At 40.1% G+C, this 14,968-nt stretch overlaps 1 protein-coding gene and 1 pseudogene across 6 annotated transcripts in view; one reads left to right on the top strand and one right to left on the bottom strand.

The window, feature by feature from the left end:
• Positions 1–14,968, bottom strand: part of RAPGEF6 (Rap guanine nucleotide exchange factor 6) — a 233,180-nt gene that overhangs the window by 187,462 nt on the left and 30,750 nt on the right. For 5 of the 6 annotated variants that reach the window (XM_061422863.1, XM_061422864.1, XM_061422865.1 and 2 more), the window contains exons 2-3: positions 3,877–3,947; positions 2,851–2,907 (exon numbers count right to left, since the gene is read on the bottom strand). In XM_061422863.1, the coding sequence (XP_061278847.1) occupies positions 2,851–2,907; positions 3,877–3,947 (128 nt within the window). Of the gene's footprint in view, positions 1–2,850; positions 2,908–3,876; positions 3,948–14,968 lie in introns of those variants that run through there. The other variant, XM_061422867.1, reaches the window with a different exon arrangement.
• LOC133250967 (nucleophosmin-like) lies at positions 4,071–5,095 on the top strand (annotated as a pseudogene).

Genomic DNA, 14,968 nt, shown 5'->3' with positions numbered 1-14,968 from the left:
TTTCCACCCATTACCATACAGGTGATCCCCTTTACTCATTTTGAACCCCTGAAACTGTAGCTATTCTACTGGGTTTAAAGTAGTACCTCAGATTAACTTTCTGTATGTAAATACTCTGTACCATTTATTGAAAAAACTATGCTTTCCCAACTGAAATGGTTTAGTACCTTGAACAAAAATAAACCATTCACTGGTGGTTCCTTTTTAATACTCAGTTGTGTTATACCCACATTGTGTGCATATAGCTTAGCTACGTAGCTAGAGGTCCATTTTTAAAAAAAGCAGAGACTATTTATAAATATAGGAGTTTATTTCTGGGCTCTCAATTCTGTTCCATTTATCTATAAATCTATACTTTTCCTTGATAGCTCTTATGTATGTGTAGCTATCTTAATGAACTTTTTCTCCTCCATTACATGTTAAACTCATAAGGACAAATCTCAAGTCTTTTCACCATTCTATACCAGCCTAAGCATAATAAGAACAAACATTTACTAATAAGTTAATGAATCAACAACTGAACAAATAAAGCTATAAAAATCCACATGAATCCAGAGAATACTTAGAAATAATGATAAATGCAATGTGCAATGAAACACTATAGTCAGTATCAGAAAAGGCAGAGGAACCAGATTTGCTAGACCACAGAGAAAGCAATGGAATTCCAGAAAAACATCTATTTCTACTTAATTGACTATCCTAAAGGCTTTGACTGTGTGGGTCACAACAAACTGTGGGAAATTGTTAAAAAGATGGGAGTACCAGACCATTTTACTTGTCTCCTGAGAAACGTGTATGCAGGTTAAGAAGCAACAGTTAGAACTGGACATGGAACAAAGGATTGGTTCAAAACTGGAAAAAGAGTATGAGAAGGCCATATATTGTTACTCTGCTTATTTAACTTATATGCAGAGTACATCATGGGAAATGACAGGCTGGAGGAATCACAAACTAGAATCAAGACTGTCACAAGCTGGAATCAAGAGCCAGGAGACATATCAACCACCTCAGATATACAGATGATACCACTTTAATGTCAGAAAGTGAAGAAGAACTAAAGAGCCTATTGATGAGAGTGAAAAGAGAGAGTTAAAAAGCTGCCTTAAAATTCAACATTCAAAAAACTAACACAATGGCATTCAGTCCCATCACTTCATGGCAAACAGAAGAGCAAAAGTGAAAGCAGTGACAGACTTTATTTTCTTGGGCTCCAAGATCACTGCAGACCATGACTACAGCCACGAAATTAAAAGATCCTTGCTCCTTCTAAGGAAAGCCATGACAAACCTAGACAGCATATTAAAAAGCAGAGACATCCCTTTGCTGACAAAGGTCCATAAAGTCAAAGATGATTTTTCCAGTAGTCATATATGGATGTGAGACCTGGACCATAAACAAGGCTGAGCAGTGAAGAATTGATGCTTTTGACTCGGTAGTGCTGGACAAGACTCTTGAGAGTCCCTTGGACTGCAAGGAGATCAAACCAATCAATCCTAAAAGAAATCAACCCTCAATATTCACTGGATGGACTTACGATAAAGTTCCAATACTTTGGCCACCTGATGTGAACACCCAACTCATTGGGAAAGACCCAGATGCTATGCTAGGAAAGACCGAAGGCGTAGAAAAAAAAGAGAAGGGCGTGGAATTACATGAGGTGGTTAGATAGCATTATTAACTCAATGGACATGAATCTGAACTAACTCCAGAAGACAGTGGGGGACAGAGGAGCCCAGCGTGCTGCAGGCAATGGTGTTGCAAAGAGTCAGATATGACTTAGCGACTGAACAACAACAACAAATCAGCTGCACACCTAAAATAAAAGAGGTCCCTGTTGCCAAAAACTATGAAAGAAAAACAGAGAAGAATTATCTTCATAATCTGAGGAAGCTAAAGATTTTGTATTCTTAAATAGGACATGAGATGCACTAATCACAAGGGAAAAAAACAGAAAGAATCTCTTTTCTTCAAAAGACGCCATTAATAGAGTAAAAAAAGCAAGCCACACAGTGGGAGAAGACATTTGCAACTTATGCACCCAACAAAGGACTTAGATATAGCATTCATAAAAATTTTATACAAATTGATAGAAGATAGCCCAATTAAAAAATGATCAAAAACATGAATCAAGATTTCAGAAAATAGCTATCCAAATAGACTATATGAATAGGAAAACCATTCATCATCACTAAGCAGGAAAACAAAAAATAAAATCATGATGAGATAACAAAATGAAATATATATTTTAGATTCTAATACTAGAATCTTCTAAATTTGAGCACATATATTTCCAATGCTTATTCCTAAGGAATATTCCCCAAAGGAATGAGTAAATAAGGGTACAAAAAGACATGAACAAAATATTCATAGAAACTTACTGTTTATGACAGGAAAAATACTGTAAACAACAGTATTTTTATTAGTAGTGGGAAAGATTTTTTCACATAATTGTATACTATAAAGCACTGAAAAAGAACAAATGCAAAAACATGGAAGAATCGACATCTGTGAGGTATATAAAGCCTGACCAAAAGGTTTTGTATGAATTTTTATATGAAATTCAGAGACAAAACTAATCTAAGGTGACAGCCATCAGAGCTAGACTATCTTTCCAAGATGGCTGACTGAGACCTCTGAAAAGCTAGTATGTTCTATATATTCACTGCAAAGTAGTTACACAGATGTATCTTGTTTATTAAACTTTACTGCACTTACTTCTTCCCTGAGCTCTATGTATATTTCACAGTTCAGGAATGTATTTCAATCTCTTCCACAGAAACTTTCAGAATCAAATGAATTTCCCTACTAACAGTCCAAAGTTTAAACATTGTTAATTAAGGAAATACTTACCAAAAAAGAACTTGATTGCCACTGTATCTCTCATAGCGTGCTCTTGCAGACATCAATCTAATGTATTTTTTAAAAAGTAAAAAATTTTTAAATTATCTTAAATTGTTTTAATAATTGTTAACAGCTACCACAACAGAAAGTTATCAGATCTACCACTGAGTTTTTCACTGGAGTTTAAAAATATAAACATCACACACATACAAATCGATTTAATAAATACAAATTTGCTTACATTTAAAAATACTCTATTACTAACACTCTAGTTTTCAATTTTCTTCTTTCTTCTTGATACACTTATTTGATATATACTAACATCTGAACAATGTTACACAGAAAACAGAAAATAATAAATCCAAAACAATCATATTTTAGCAATTTGGCCCATAGCCAGAAACTTAAAAGAACAGCCAGAAAAGTTATGGTTAAGCTGGCCATTGGAAAGAAAACACAGTTTAACCAAAATTTATGCAAAGTTACAACAGTTAGTACTTACAGCACTCAAAAGTGCCTTTACAAATATAATCACAATGATACAAGGTGGCAAGAAAGTGAACTCATTTTACAGAACAGAAAAATGAGGTTTGGAAAGTTCATGGGTACTGTCCATAGGAGCTTATACCCAGTCAAGAGTCTTGCTCCTTCCACTTTAATATAATACCACATCATACCAAGTCCATCTTAAGCATTTTATATAATAAATATCAATACAAAATACAAAAAGAAAACAGTTCTGTTTTCTCTAGATAGCACAGATTGAGCACTGTACTTTGCTTTAAATATTCTCATTTAATCCTCAAAATGTTGTAACAAAGTTAATGTTGTTATCCCTATTTTATAGAAGACTAAACTACAGCTTAGATGTTAAGACTTGCTTAAGGTCCCATGGCTAAGAAAAACTGGAATGAGAGGGGCCAATTGCCATGCACAGCCTATAAAAAGCGAATGATTTGGCCCCTGCAACTATCTATCCGAACTCATTTGAATAAACCTCTTAGCACATGCTCTTAAACACAGCATCACACTTACCGAAGCTGATGTTCCCTGAGATTTGATAATATTTCCATTCCATGAAGATAAGAATAAATAGTATTTAAGTCCTGTAAAACAGAAGATTTTAGATTAGTAACTTTGAATACTTCTAAAAACATTTTCCCTGGTGTGATTCTGGCCTGTGCGGCTGTTTTCCTCAACAATAGTTGTTTATTTCCGTCTGGCTTCTCTCCCATCTAAGTGCATGCCTCCAACCCACGGACATGAGCCCCTTGAGGCCCAGAACTATCTCTTAGGTTGTGAACTAAAGGCTGACAAAGACTATCACTTTAAGGTGGATAATGATGAAAATGAGCACCAGTTATCTTTAAGAATGGTCAGTTTAGGGGCTGGTGCAAAGGATGACTGCACATTGCTGAAGAAGAGGCGATGAATCGTGAAGGCAGTCCAATTAAAGTAACACTGGCAACTGTGAAATGTCTGTATAGTCAAAGGTTTCCCTTGGGGGCTATGAAACACCACCACCTGTGGTCTTACAGTTGAAGTGTGGTTCAGGGCCTGTGTACATTAGTGGACAGCACTTAGTAGCTGTGGAGGAAGATGCAGAGTCAGAAGATGAAGAGGAGGAGGATGTGAAACTAAGTATATTTGGAAGGCGTTCTGCCCCTGGAAGTGGTAGCAAGGTTCCCCACAAAAAAGTAAAGTTTGCTGCAGATGAAGATGATGATGAAGATGGTGATCGTGACAAGTTTGATGAAGAAGCTGAAGAAAAAGCTTCAGTAAAGACATCTATATGAGATATTCCATCCAGAAAGGCACAAAAATTAAACCAGAATGGAAAGACTCAGAACTGTCAACACCAAGATTAAAAGGTCAAGAATCCATCAAAAAAAAAAAGAGAAAAAAAAAATTCCTAAAACATTGAAAAGACCTAGCTCTGTAGAAGACATTAAAGCAAAAATGAAAGCAAGTGAACAACCCTGGGCAGTACTGGTAAATTAAAGCCAAAGATGGGGAGAGAGGAAAAAGAAAGACAAATATAGTCTAAACTGAGTATCAACAACAATCCAGACTGAAGTCTTCTATTTTAATCTCAATCCCCTTTCCTGATTGGCCACCCAACCACACCCCCTTCCAAGCTTGATCTCCTAAAACTCTTCCGACTGCTGTGATTCAGTGAACCTTACATTTTGCTTTCTATTATTTGTGCAACGGCCTCAATTCTGACCATGTTTAATCACCTTTGTATTTCCCTCGCTGCTCAATAAATATTTACTCAAAAAATTAAAAATATAATAGAAAGAAAGAAAAGTGAAGTCGCTCAGTCATGTCTGACTCTTTGCAACCCCATGGACTGTAGCCTACCAGGCTCCTCCATTCATGGAATTTTCCAGTTAAGAGTACTGGAGTGGGATGCCATTTCCTCCCATTTCCTTCCCCAGGGGATCTTCCCAACGCAGGGATCGAACCCAGGTCTCCCACATTACAGGTAGACACTTTACCATCTGAGCCACCAGGGAAGCCCAATGTGTGTGTGTGTGTGTGTATAATGATATCCCACAATTCTGTAAGCTACAACCACTTATGACACAATTGTTACCATGGAAGAGTCACAAAAATCTCTGAACAACAGATCTGAAAAGGTTGAGAATTCCCTCAACTCATACAGGAACCCCTCCTCAGCATGGCTGACAAACAATGCCAGAAATCAAAAATTCATTATTTCATACCAAGATCTATTTCACTTCAAAACATATGTAATATTTCTTCTTTAGTGACCTTCAAACATTTGAAAAGTTATCCCATCATCTTAAATCTTTTTTTTTTTTTTTAACCTCCAGATAACAGAGTCTCAGTATTTGCAGGTTCCAGATCTTTAAGCATCCTAATTGATCTCCTCTGTGGAGATGACTCTGCTCGTTCTTACTCCTCTTAAAATATGGCTTTCTTAAAAAAAAAAAAAGTCTCTTTCAAACAGACTGAAGGGGCTTAGCAGGTGGAGTAGTGGTAAAGTACCTGCCTGCCAATGCAGAAAATGCAGCAAATGCAAGAGATGTGGGTTCAATCCCAGGTGAGGAGGATCCCCTGGAATAGGAAATGGCACCCCACTCCAGTATTCTTGCCTGGAAAATCCCACGGATGGAGGAGCCTGGTGGGCCAGTCCATGGGGGTCACAAAGAGCTGGACACAACCAAGCACTCATGCACACACGACACAGTGTTCTTAGTGAAGTGTTAGTCGCTCAGTCATGTTCTTTCCCTCTCTGAAAGAACTGGGAAATGTGTCTCTAGCCTTTATTCCGATTATTAGATATTAATAAATCCAGGTTAATACAGAGGTATAGTATAACCTCTGCCAAGTGCAATGGCATAGCAAAAGGAAGATGCGGAAGCAGGGAATATTCCTGACAGAACACAGTATTTTACCACAGAACGCTAGTGCACAGTAATTACAAAGCAGCTTAAATTCCTTACCAAAAAAATGTACCTCCTCATTTTCTTACAAGGAGTAATGTCTTTATAGCAAGGCAGACTGCTCCCAAACACCACCCTCCCTCTTACTGATACGTAACTATCCAAGAATTATCAGATGACAAAGAAAAAGAAGACATGACAGCTTTTCTCCCAACTAAGAAAACACGCAACTAGGACAAGAAGAGTCCTAAGGGAAAGGCGATCACGTCTGATTCCAGAGATCACAGCTGCCAGGTAACATGATGGAGTCCATGACCACACATATCGCTGTTAGATCCTTAGCAAAATAAGAGTGAAAAAGATTTTTAAGTATCTTTTTTTAAAAAGAGAGATGAACAGATTAAAAGAGCAAACTGTGACAAATTAGTCTACAGACCTAAATAAGGTCTATAAAATTCTATAAGACAGCAGATGGAACAGTGATATGATAAAAAGTACTTTCAAAGAGGGCTACAGTGACAAATCTTATCCCATATGCTCTTTTGCAACAAGACTTTGTCACTCCCTCATCAAAACGGACAGCTAGGCACCCTCCCCATGGATCTGAGTTTGGTCCTGTAATTTGTTCTGATCCAAAGAATGTGGCAGAAATGAGGTTGTGTAACTTCTAAGATTCAAACACCCTGAGACCACCAACATTGTGAGGAAGCCCAAAACAGCCTCACTGAGAGAAAAAGGTACCAAAGTACCAGATATGTGATTCTTTCTGAGACCAGACCAGCTGAATGGAACTAAGAGAATGATCAAAGTCAAGGTTCTGTGGGGAACCTCCCAGCCAAAACTTTCTGAGTTGGGATAAAAAGCAGAGTACTGGTACAAGGCTGGTTCACAGTGAGCTCTCACTGAGCCTGCAGACCCACCCTAATAGTCTCTCTCCACTCCCAAAGTTTATAACTAGATTTATACAAGTGGCAGTTAGAATAATCCTCACAAAGGATCCTGAGTAAAAGCAGTCATGGTGGAAAGGGCCAAGTAGAAATCTCTGTGTGCATGCACACTAAGAACTCGCTTCAGTCATTTACAACTCTGTGTGAGACCCTATGGACTGTAGCCCGCCGGGTTCCTCTGGCTGTGGGATTCTCCAGGCAAGAATACTGGAGTGCACTGCTGTGCCCTCTTCCAGGGGACCATCCCTACCAGGGATCAAACCTACGTCTCTTAGGTCTACCTGCACTGGCAGGTGAGTTCTTTACCACTAGCACCACCTGGGAAGCCCTCTGAAATTGCCCCATTCCCCCAGAACAAGACAGTACATAAAAGACAATATTGCTTATCCAAAGGGGCAAAGAAGCAAAGACTAATGCCACCAGTAAGGACTTTAAAGTATGCAGGGTGCTGGTACTTCCCATGTATAATCTGCAAAAAGCAGATAGGTCCTAAAAAATGACTACAGACTGCCAGACACTTAACCAAATTTAAGCCCTGGGCACAGCTGCAAGTCCCAAACATAATACTGTTGAAGGAACTGTTTAATTAAGCTTCGGGTGTTGATTTGGTCAATGTATTCTTTTCCATTCCAGTTACTAAAGTAAAAAGTACAAAAAACAGCAACTGTGTAGGATCGTATTAATTTACAGTTTTGCCTAAGGGCTATTTTAACTTTCTCAAGTTTCTGTCGTAATACAACCTGAAAACATCTAGACCACCTGACACATTATATACATATTTTGCTGACTGGACAGAACCAACAAGAAAATAAGCAAGAGGTACCTGGTATTGTGGAGTCTTGGAGAACACACTCAACTCCAAAAAGTGAGCTATTAATTCTATGAGGGCTCAAAGACCTGCAACTTTAATGTTTCAGGGGTGCAGTGGTCAAGAGCATTACAAGACATCCCCTCCAAAGTGAAATACAAACTGTTGAGACTTAAGCTTTCATTCAAGGTGGAAAAAGAGGGGCTGGACTTATCTTCCACCTAAAACAACAAAAGGTCATAATAAATAAATAAAATAACATTTTTCAAGAGAGGAAGATATCAGTTTAAAAAAAAGAAAAAAAGACAGTGACACTTGAGAGACGGGGAAAAAATGCCTGGTGGTGTCTTAAGAAGAGGGCTTCCCAGTGGCTGAGTGGTAAAGAATCTGCCTACAATGGGGGAGACCTGGGTTCGAGCCCTGGGTCGGGAAGACGCCTTGGAGCAGGGCAGGGCAACCCATTCCAGTATTCCTGCCTGTAGAAACCCATGGAGAGAGGGGCCTGGCATGCTACAACCCATAGCGTCACAAAGAGTCAGACACGACTGAAGCGACTGAGCACATCTTGAGAATTACCTGACCACCAGGGAGGAGAATGCAGCTGAAGTTTGCAGAGCAGGATAGAGGAAGTGCATACTATACAGAAAAAAAGGATGTTCTGCAAACTTACAGAGGGTTTCACTTGAGTCTTAGGCTGAGTACCAATCATTTTAAGTACAGGAAGAAATTTCTGAATTCAGGGAAAGAATCACCTTAAGGGATTAGAGTAGTGATCCTCAATCAAGACTGATTTTGCTCCTTGAGTGACCAATTATACACAATATACAGACCAGTTATGTCTGGAGACATTTGGGACTATCATCATTTCTGAAGGGGTAGGGGGAAGTGCTCCTAGCATCCACTGACTATAAGCCAGCTGCTGCTGCTGAGTCACTTCAGTCGTGTCCGACTCTGTGTGACCATATAGACGGCAGCCCACCAGGATGCCCTGTCCCTGGGATTCTCCAGGCAAGAACACCGGAGTGGGTTGCCATTTCCTTCACCAATGCATGAAGTGAAAAGTGAAAGGGAAGTCGCTCAGTCATGTCTGACCCTCAGTGACCCCAAGGACTGTAGCCTACCAGACTCCTCCATCCATGGGATTTTCCAGGCAAAAGTACTGGAGTGGGGTGCCATTGCCTTCTCCGGACTATAAGCCAGAGATGCTGCTAAATATCCTGTGATGCCCAAGACAAAGCCTTCAGATCAGATCAGTCGCTCAGTCGTGTCTGACTCTTTGCGACCCCATGAATCACAGCACACCAGGCCTCCCTGTCCCTCACCAACTCCCAGAGTTCACTCAGACTCACGTCCATCGAGTCAGTGATGCCATCCAGCCATCTCATCCTATGTCGTCTCCTTCTCCTCCTGCCCCCGATCCCTCCCAGCATCAGAGTCTTTTCCAATGAGTCAACTCTTTGCATCAGGTGGCCAAAGTACTGGAGTTTCAGCTTTAGCATCATTCCTTCCAAAGAAATCCCAGGGCTCATCTCCTTCAGAATGGACTGGTTGGATCTCATTGCAGTCCAAGGGACTCTCAAGAGTCTTCTCCAACACCACACTTCAAAAGCATCAATTCTTCGGCACTCAGCCTTCTTCACAGTCCAACTCTCACATCCATACATGACCACAGGAAAAACCATAGCCTGGACTAGACGAACCTTTGTTGGCAAAGCAATGTCTCTGCTTTTGAATATGCTATCTAGGTTGGTCATAACTTTCCTTCCAAGGAGTAAGCGTCTTTTAATTTCATGGCTGCAGTCACCATCTGTAGTGATTTTGGAGTCCAGAAAAATAAAGTCTGACACTGTTTCCACTGGTTCCCCATCTATTTCCCATAAAGTGATGGGACCGGGTGCCATGATCTTCGTTTTCTGAATGTTGAGCTTTAAGCCAACTTTTTCACTCTCCTCTTTCACTTTCATCAAGAGGCTTTTGAGTTCCTCTTCCCTTTCTGCCATAAGGGTGGTGTCATCTGCATATCTGAGGTTATTGATATTTCTCCCGGCAATCTTGATTCCAGCTTGTGTTTCTTCCAGTCCAGCGTTTCTCATGATGTACTCTGCATAGAAGTTAAAGAAACAGGGTGACAATATACAGCCTTGACGAACTCCTTTTCCTATTTGGAACCAGTCTGTTGTTCCATGTCCAGTTCTAACTGTTGCTTCTTGACCTGCATACAAATTTCTCAAGAGGCATATCAGGTGATCTGGTATTCCCATCTCTTGAAGAATTTTCCACTGTTTATTGTGATCCACACAGTCAAAGGCTTTGACATAGTCAATAAAGCAGAAATAGATGTTTTTCTGGAACTCTCTTGCTTTTTCCATGATCCAGCAGATGCTGGCAATTTGATCTCTGGTTCCTCTGCCTTTTCTAAAACCAGCTTGAACATCAGGAAGTTCACGGTTCACATATTGCTGAAGCCTGGCTTGGAGAATTTTGAGCATTACTTTACTAGCGTGTGAGGTGAGTGCAACTGTGCGGTAGTTTGAGCATTCTTTGGCATTGCCTTTGTTTGGGATTGGAATGAAAACTGACGTTTTCCAGTCCTGTGGCCACTGCTGAGTTTTCCAAATTTGCTGGCATATTGAATACAGCACTTTCACAGCATCATGTTTCAGGATTTGAAATAGCTCAACTGGAATTCCATCACCTCCACTAGCTTTGTTCGTAGTGATGATTTCTAAGGCCCACTTGACTTCACATTCCAGGATGTCAGGGCAAAGACTAATAGAGTTTTGCCAAGAAAATGCACTGGTCATAACAAACACCCTCTTCCAACAACACAAGAGAAGACTCTATACATGGACATCACCAGATGGTCAACACCGAAATCAGACTGATTATATTCTTTGCAGCCAAAGATGGAGAAGCTCTATACAGTCAGCAAAAACAAGACCAGGAGCTGACTGTGGGTCAGATCCTGAACTCCTTATTGCCAAATTCAGACTTAAATTGAAGAAAGTAGGGAAAACCACTAGACCATTCAGGTATGACCTAAATCAAATCCCTTATTTTTATACAGTGGAAGTGAGAAATAGATTTAAGGGTCTAGATCTGATATATAGAGTGCCTGATGAGCTATGGAATGAGGTTCATAACATTGTACAGGAGACAGGGGTCAAGACCATTCCCATAGAAAAGAAATGCAAAAAAAGCAAAATGGCTGTCTGGGGAGGCCTTACAAATAGCTGTGAAAAGAAGAGAAGCAAAAAGCGAAGGAGAAAAGGAAAGATATAAACATCTGAATGCAGAGTTCCAAAGAATAGCAAGAAGAGATAAGAAAGCCTTCTTCAGAGATCAATGCAAAGAAATAGAGGAAAACAACAGAATGGGAAAGACTAGAGATCTCTTCAAGAAAATCAGAGATACCAAAGGAACATTTCATGCAAAGATGAGCTCGATAAAGGACAGAAATGGTATGGACCTAACAGAAGCAGAAGATATTAAGAAGAGATGGCAAGAATACACAGAAGAACTGTACAAAAAAGATCTTCACGACCCAGATAATCACGATGGTGTGATCACAGACCTAGAGCCTTAGAATAAAGAATTCTCTGCACCAAAACAATAGTTCTGAGGTTGAACAATACCCAAAACTCACACTGGGACCAGAAGAGCTGCTACTCCCACCAAGGAGACTGAAAAAATCTCGTAATTCAGAACACATTTAGTAGAATCCTCAGGAGCCTTTGGATTCACTATTGGGGCAAAATTAATGCCTCACTAAATGCTACTCTGGTGCTATACAGCATAGTTCAGAAAACAGCCCCAAAAAGATCAAAAGAATTTCCAAATTACTTAACTCTGCCCCAGAAAAATATTTACAAGAAATAAAAAGTACCTAGCACATAAAAAAGTAAACTTCACAATCTCTGGTAGTCCATCAAAGATCATCAGGCATGCAAAGAAATAGGAAAAATGACCCATAATGAGAAAAAAAAAATCACCTTGGTAATTATCAGATAACAGAATTCATACAAAAAGACATTTAAAAACTTATTAAAAGTACACTCCTTACGTTCAGGAAAATATAGAAAAGATTAACCATATAAAAAGGGGTATTAAAAAAAACTCCAGGACTTCCCTGGTGGTCCAGTGATTAAGAATCTGCCTGCCAAAACAAGGCAGATGGGTTCGATCCCTAGCCCTGGAAGATTTCACATGCCATGGAGCAACTACTGAGCCACGATAACTGAGCTCAGGCTTTAGAGCGTGTGAGCCGCAACTACTGACGCCCGTGCACCCTAGAGCTGGTGCTCTGCAACAAGAGAAGCTGAGCACCACAACTAACGAGCAGGCCCCACACGCCCCAACTAGAGAAGGCCCAAGTGCAGCAACGAAGACCCAGTGCAGGCAAAAGAAATTAATTTTTTAAAAAACCATGGGGGAAGAAAATCAAAATGGCAGATTAGGAGGAGTCTGAACTCACCTCCCCCAAAGAACACATCAAAAATATATATTTACATGGGAACAATTCTCACTGAAAACAAACTGGAGACTGGCAGAAAGGCTCATACAACCAAGGCTGTAAAGAAAGATCCACATGAAGTCAGGTAAGAAGGGAAGAGAAGCCATCAGGTCAAGACCTGAAACACAAATTGGGAAACCTAGCCCTGGAGTCCAGCACCAGACAGATAAGTCCACATGGCTGGCTAGAAGACCAGTGGGACTAGCAGGGGGTGCCGTGAGAAATCTAGACTCTGCTAGTGAGGAGCACGTACATGCTTGCTTGCTTGCTCTCAAAACAAGATGGAGAAAGCAAATGAAAATGTCAGGCACTCCAGCTGGCTTCCTACATTGGTCCCAGAGTGTACCCTGGCCCATGCTGGGGGCAATTTCAGCCCCTCTTGCTCCACAGCACGGCTCCCCACTAGGGCAAAGGCTGACACTGCCAAGTAGATTAAGTCACTGTGACAGAGTCAGTTCAGACCCAGCACTGCATCTGAACGGGGTGAAGACAATCATTACCGGCGTTTGTGGGGACAGAAGGTCAGAAGCCGCCTGGAACTCCAGTGTGCTGGGACTGCCCCAGCATGCACCTGGACCCACACTGACTGCCCACTCGTGCTTCAGCACTGCTACCCTCCGGGGTGAAAATGCCAAAGTTGGGAGGGATGAGACACATGCTTAGAGAAAACGGAACCAGCTCAGACCTAACCTTCAGCACTTCTGCTTCAGTACCTTGGAAACTTGGGAAAAAAGATGCCCACTCTTGGCCCTTCTATTTAACATAGTATTGGAAGTCCTAGGCACAGCAACCAGACAAGAAAAAAGAAATATAAGACTAAACTGGAAGAGAAGAATAACTGTCTGCTATCTGCAGATGGCATCATACTTTATACAGAAAACTCTATAAAGGTTCCACCAAAAAACTGTTAAAATAAATGGATTCAGTAAAGTTGCAAGATACAAGATCAACATATAGAAACCTGTTGCTTTTCTATACACTAATAATGAACTACTACAAAGAGAAAACAAGATAAACAATCACATTTGAAACTGCATGAAAAGAGTAAAATACCTAGGAATTAACTTAACCAAGGAGGTGAAAGGCCCATACATTCAAAACCATAAAACACTGATAAAGGAAACTGAAGACAATAAAAAGAAATGGAAAGATGTTTTGTGCTCATGGACTGGAAGAACTAATATTGTTAAAATGTCCATACTACCCAAAACAATCTACAGATTTAATGCAGTCCCTATCAAAACAACCATGATATTCTTCACAGAACTAGAACAAATAATCCAAAAATTTTTATGAACTGCAAAAGAACCTGAATAGCCAAAGCAATCTTGAGAAAGAAGAACAAAGCTTGAGGTATCATGCTCCCTAACTGCAAACTATACTGCAAAGTAACAATAATCAAAACAGTATGGTACTGGCTCCAAAAATAGACACAATAGATCAAGGAAATAGAATCGAATTTTGGGGTTAGAGAACCCAAAAATAAACCTACACACTTATAGTCAATTAATCTAAGTCAAAGGGAGCAAGAACATACAATCGGGAAAAAGACACTCTCTGCAATAAACTGTGCTGGGAAAACTGGACAGCTACATGTAAAAGAATGAAATTAAAACATTTCCTCAAACCATATACAAAGAAAAATCAAAATGGATTAAAAACCTAAATGTAAAATCTGAAACCATAAACTCCTAAAAGAGAATATAGGCAGAACACTCTGACTACAGAACACTCTGTAAATCAAAGCAATAATTCTTTTGTATCTGTCTCCTAAAGCAACAAAAACCAAAGCAAAAATAAATGAGACCTAATTAAACATTCAGTTCAGTTTAGTTGCTCAGTCGTGTCCGACTCTTTGCAACCCCATGAACCGCAGCACACCAGGCCTCCCTGTCCATCACCAACTCCCGGAGTTCACTCAAACTCATGTCCATCCAGTAGGTGATGCCATCATTAAGAGTTAATAAAAAACTTTCTATTTTGTACTGGAGTACAGCAGATTAACAATGTTGTGATAGTTTCTGGTGAACAGGGAAGGGACTCAGCCATACATATACATGTGTCCATTCTCTCCCAACTTCCCTCCCATCAGGCTGCCACATAACACTGAGCAGAGTTCCCTGTGCTGTACAGTAGGTCCTTGTTGGTTATTCATTTCAAACACAGGGTACACGTGCATCCCAAACTCCAAACTATCCCTTCCCTCATCCTTCCCCTACCCAAACCATAAATTCATTCTCTAACTCTGTAAGGCTCTTCCTGTTTTGCAAATTTCATTTGTATCATTTCTCTTGAGATTTCACCTATAGAGGATGTGATACAATGTTTCTCCTTCTCTGTCTGACTTACCTCACTCTGTAGGACCATCTAAAGGTAAGAGCCTTGCACAACAAAGGAAACCATCCATGAAACAAAAAGACAAATCAACTGCTCAATGAGAGAAAAT

Source organism: Bos javanicus, chromosome 7, assembly GCF_032452875.1.
Source record: "Bos javanicus breed banteng chromosome 7, ARS-OSU_banteng_1.0, whole genome shotgun sequence".
In the NCBI taxonomy this organism is placed as follows: Eukaryota; Metazoa; Chordata; class Mammalia; order Artiodactyla; family Bovidae; genus Bos; species Bos javanicus.
This window is presented reverse-complemented; position numbering and strand designations above follow the sequence as displayed.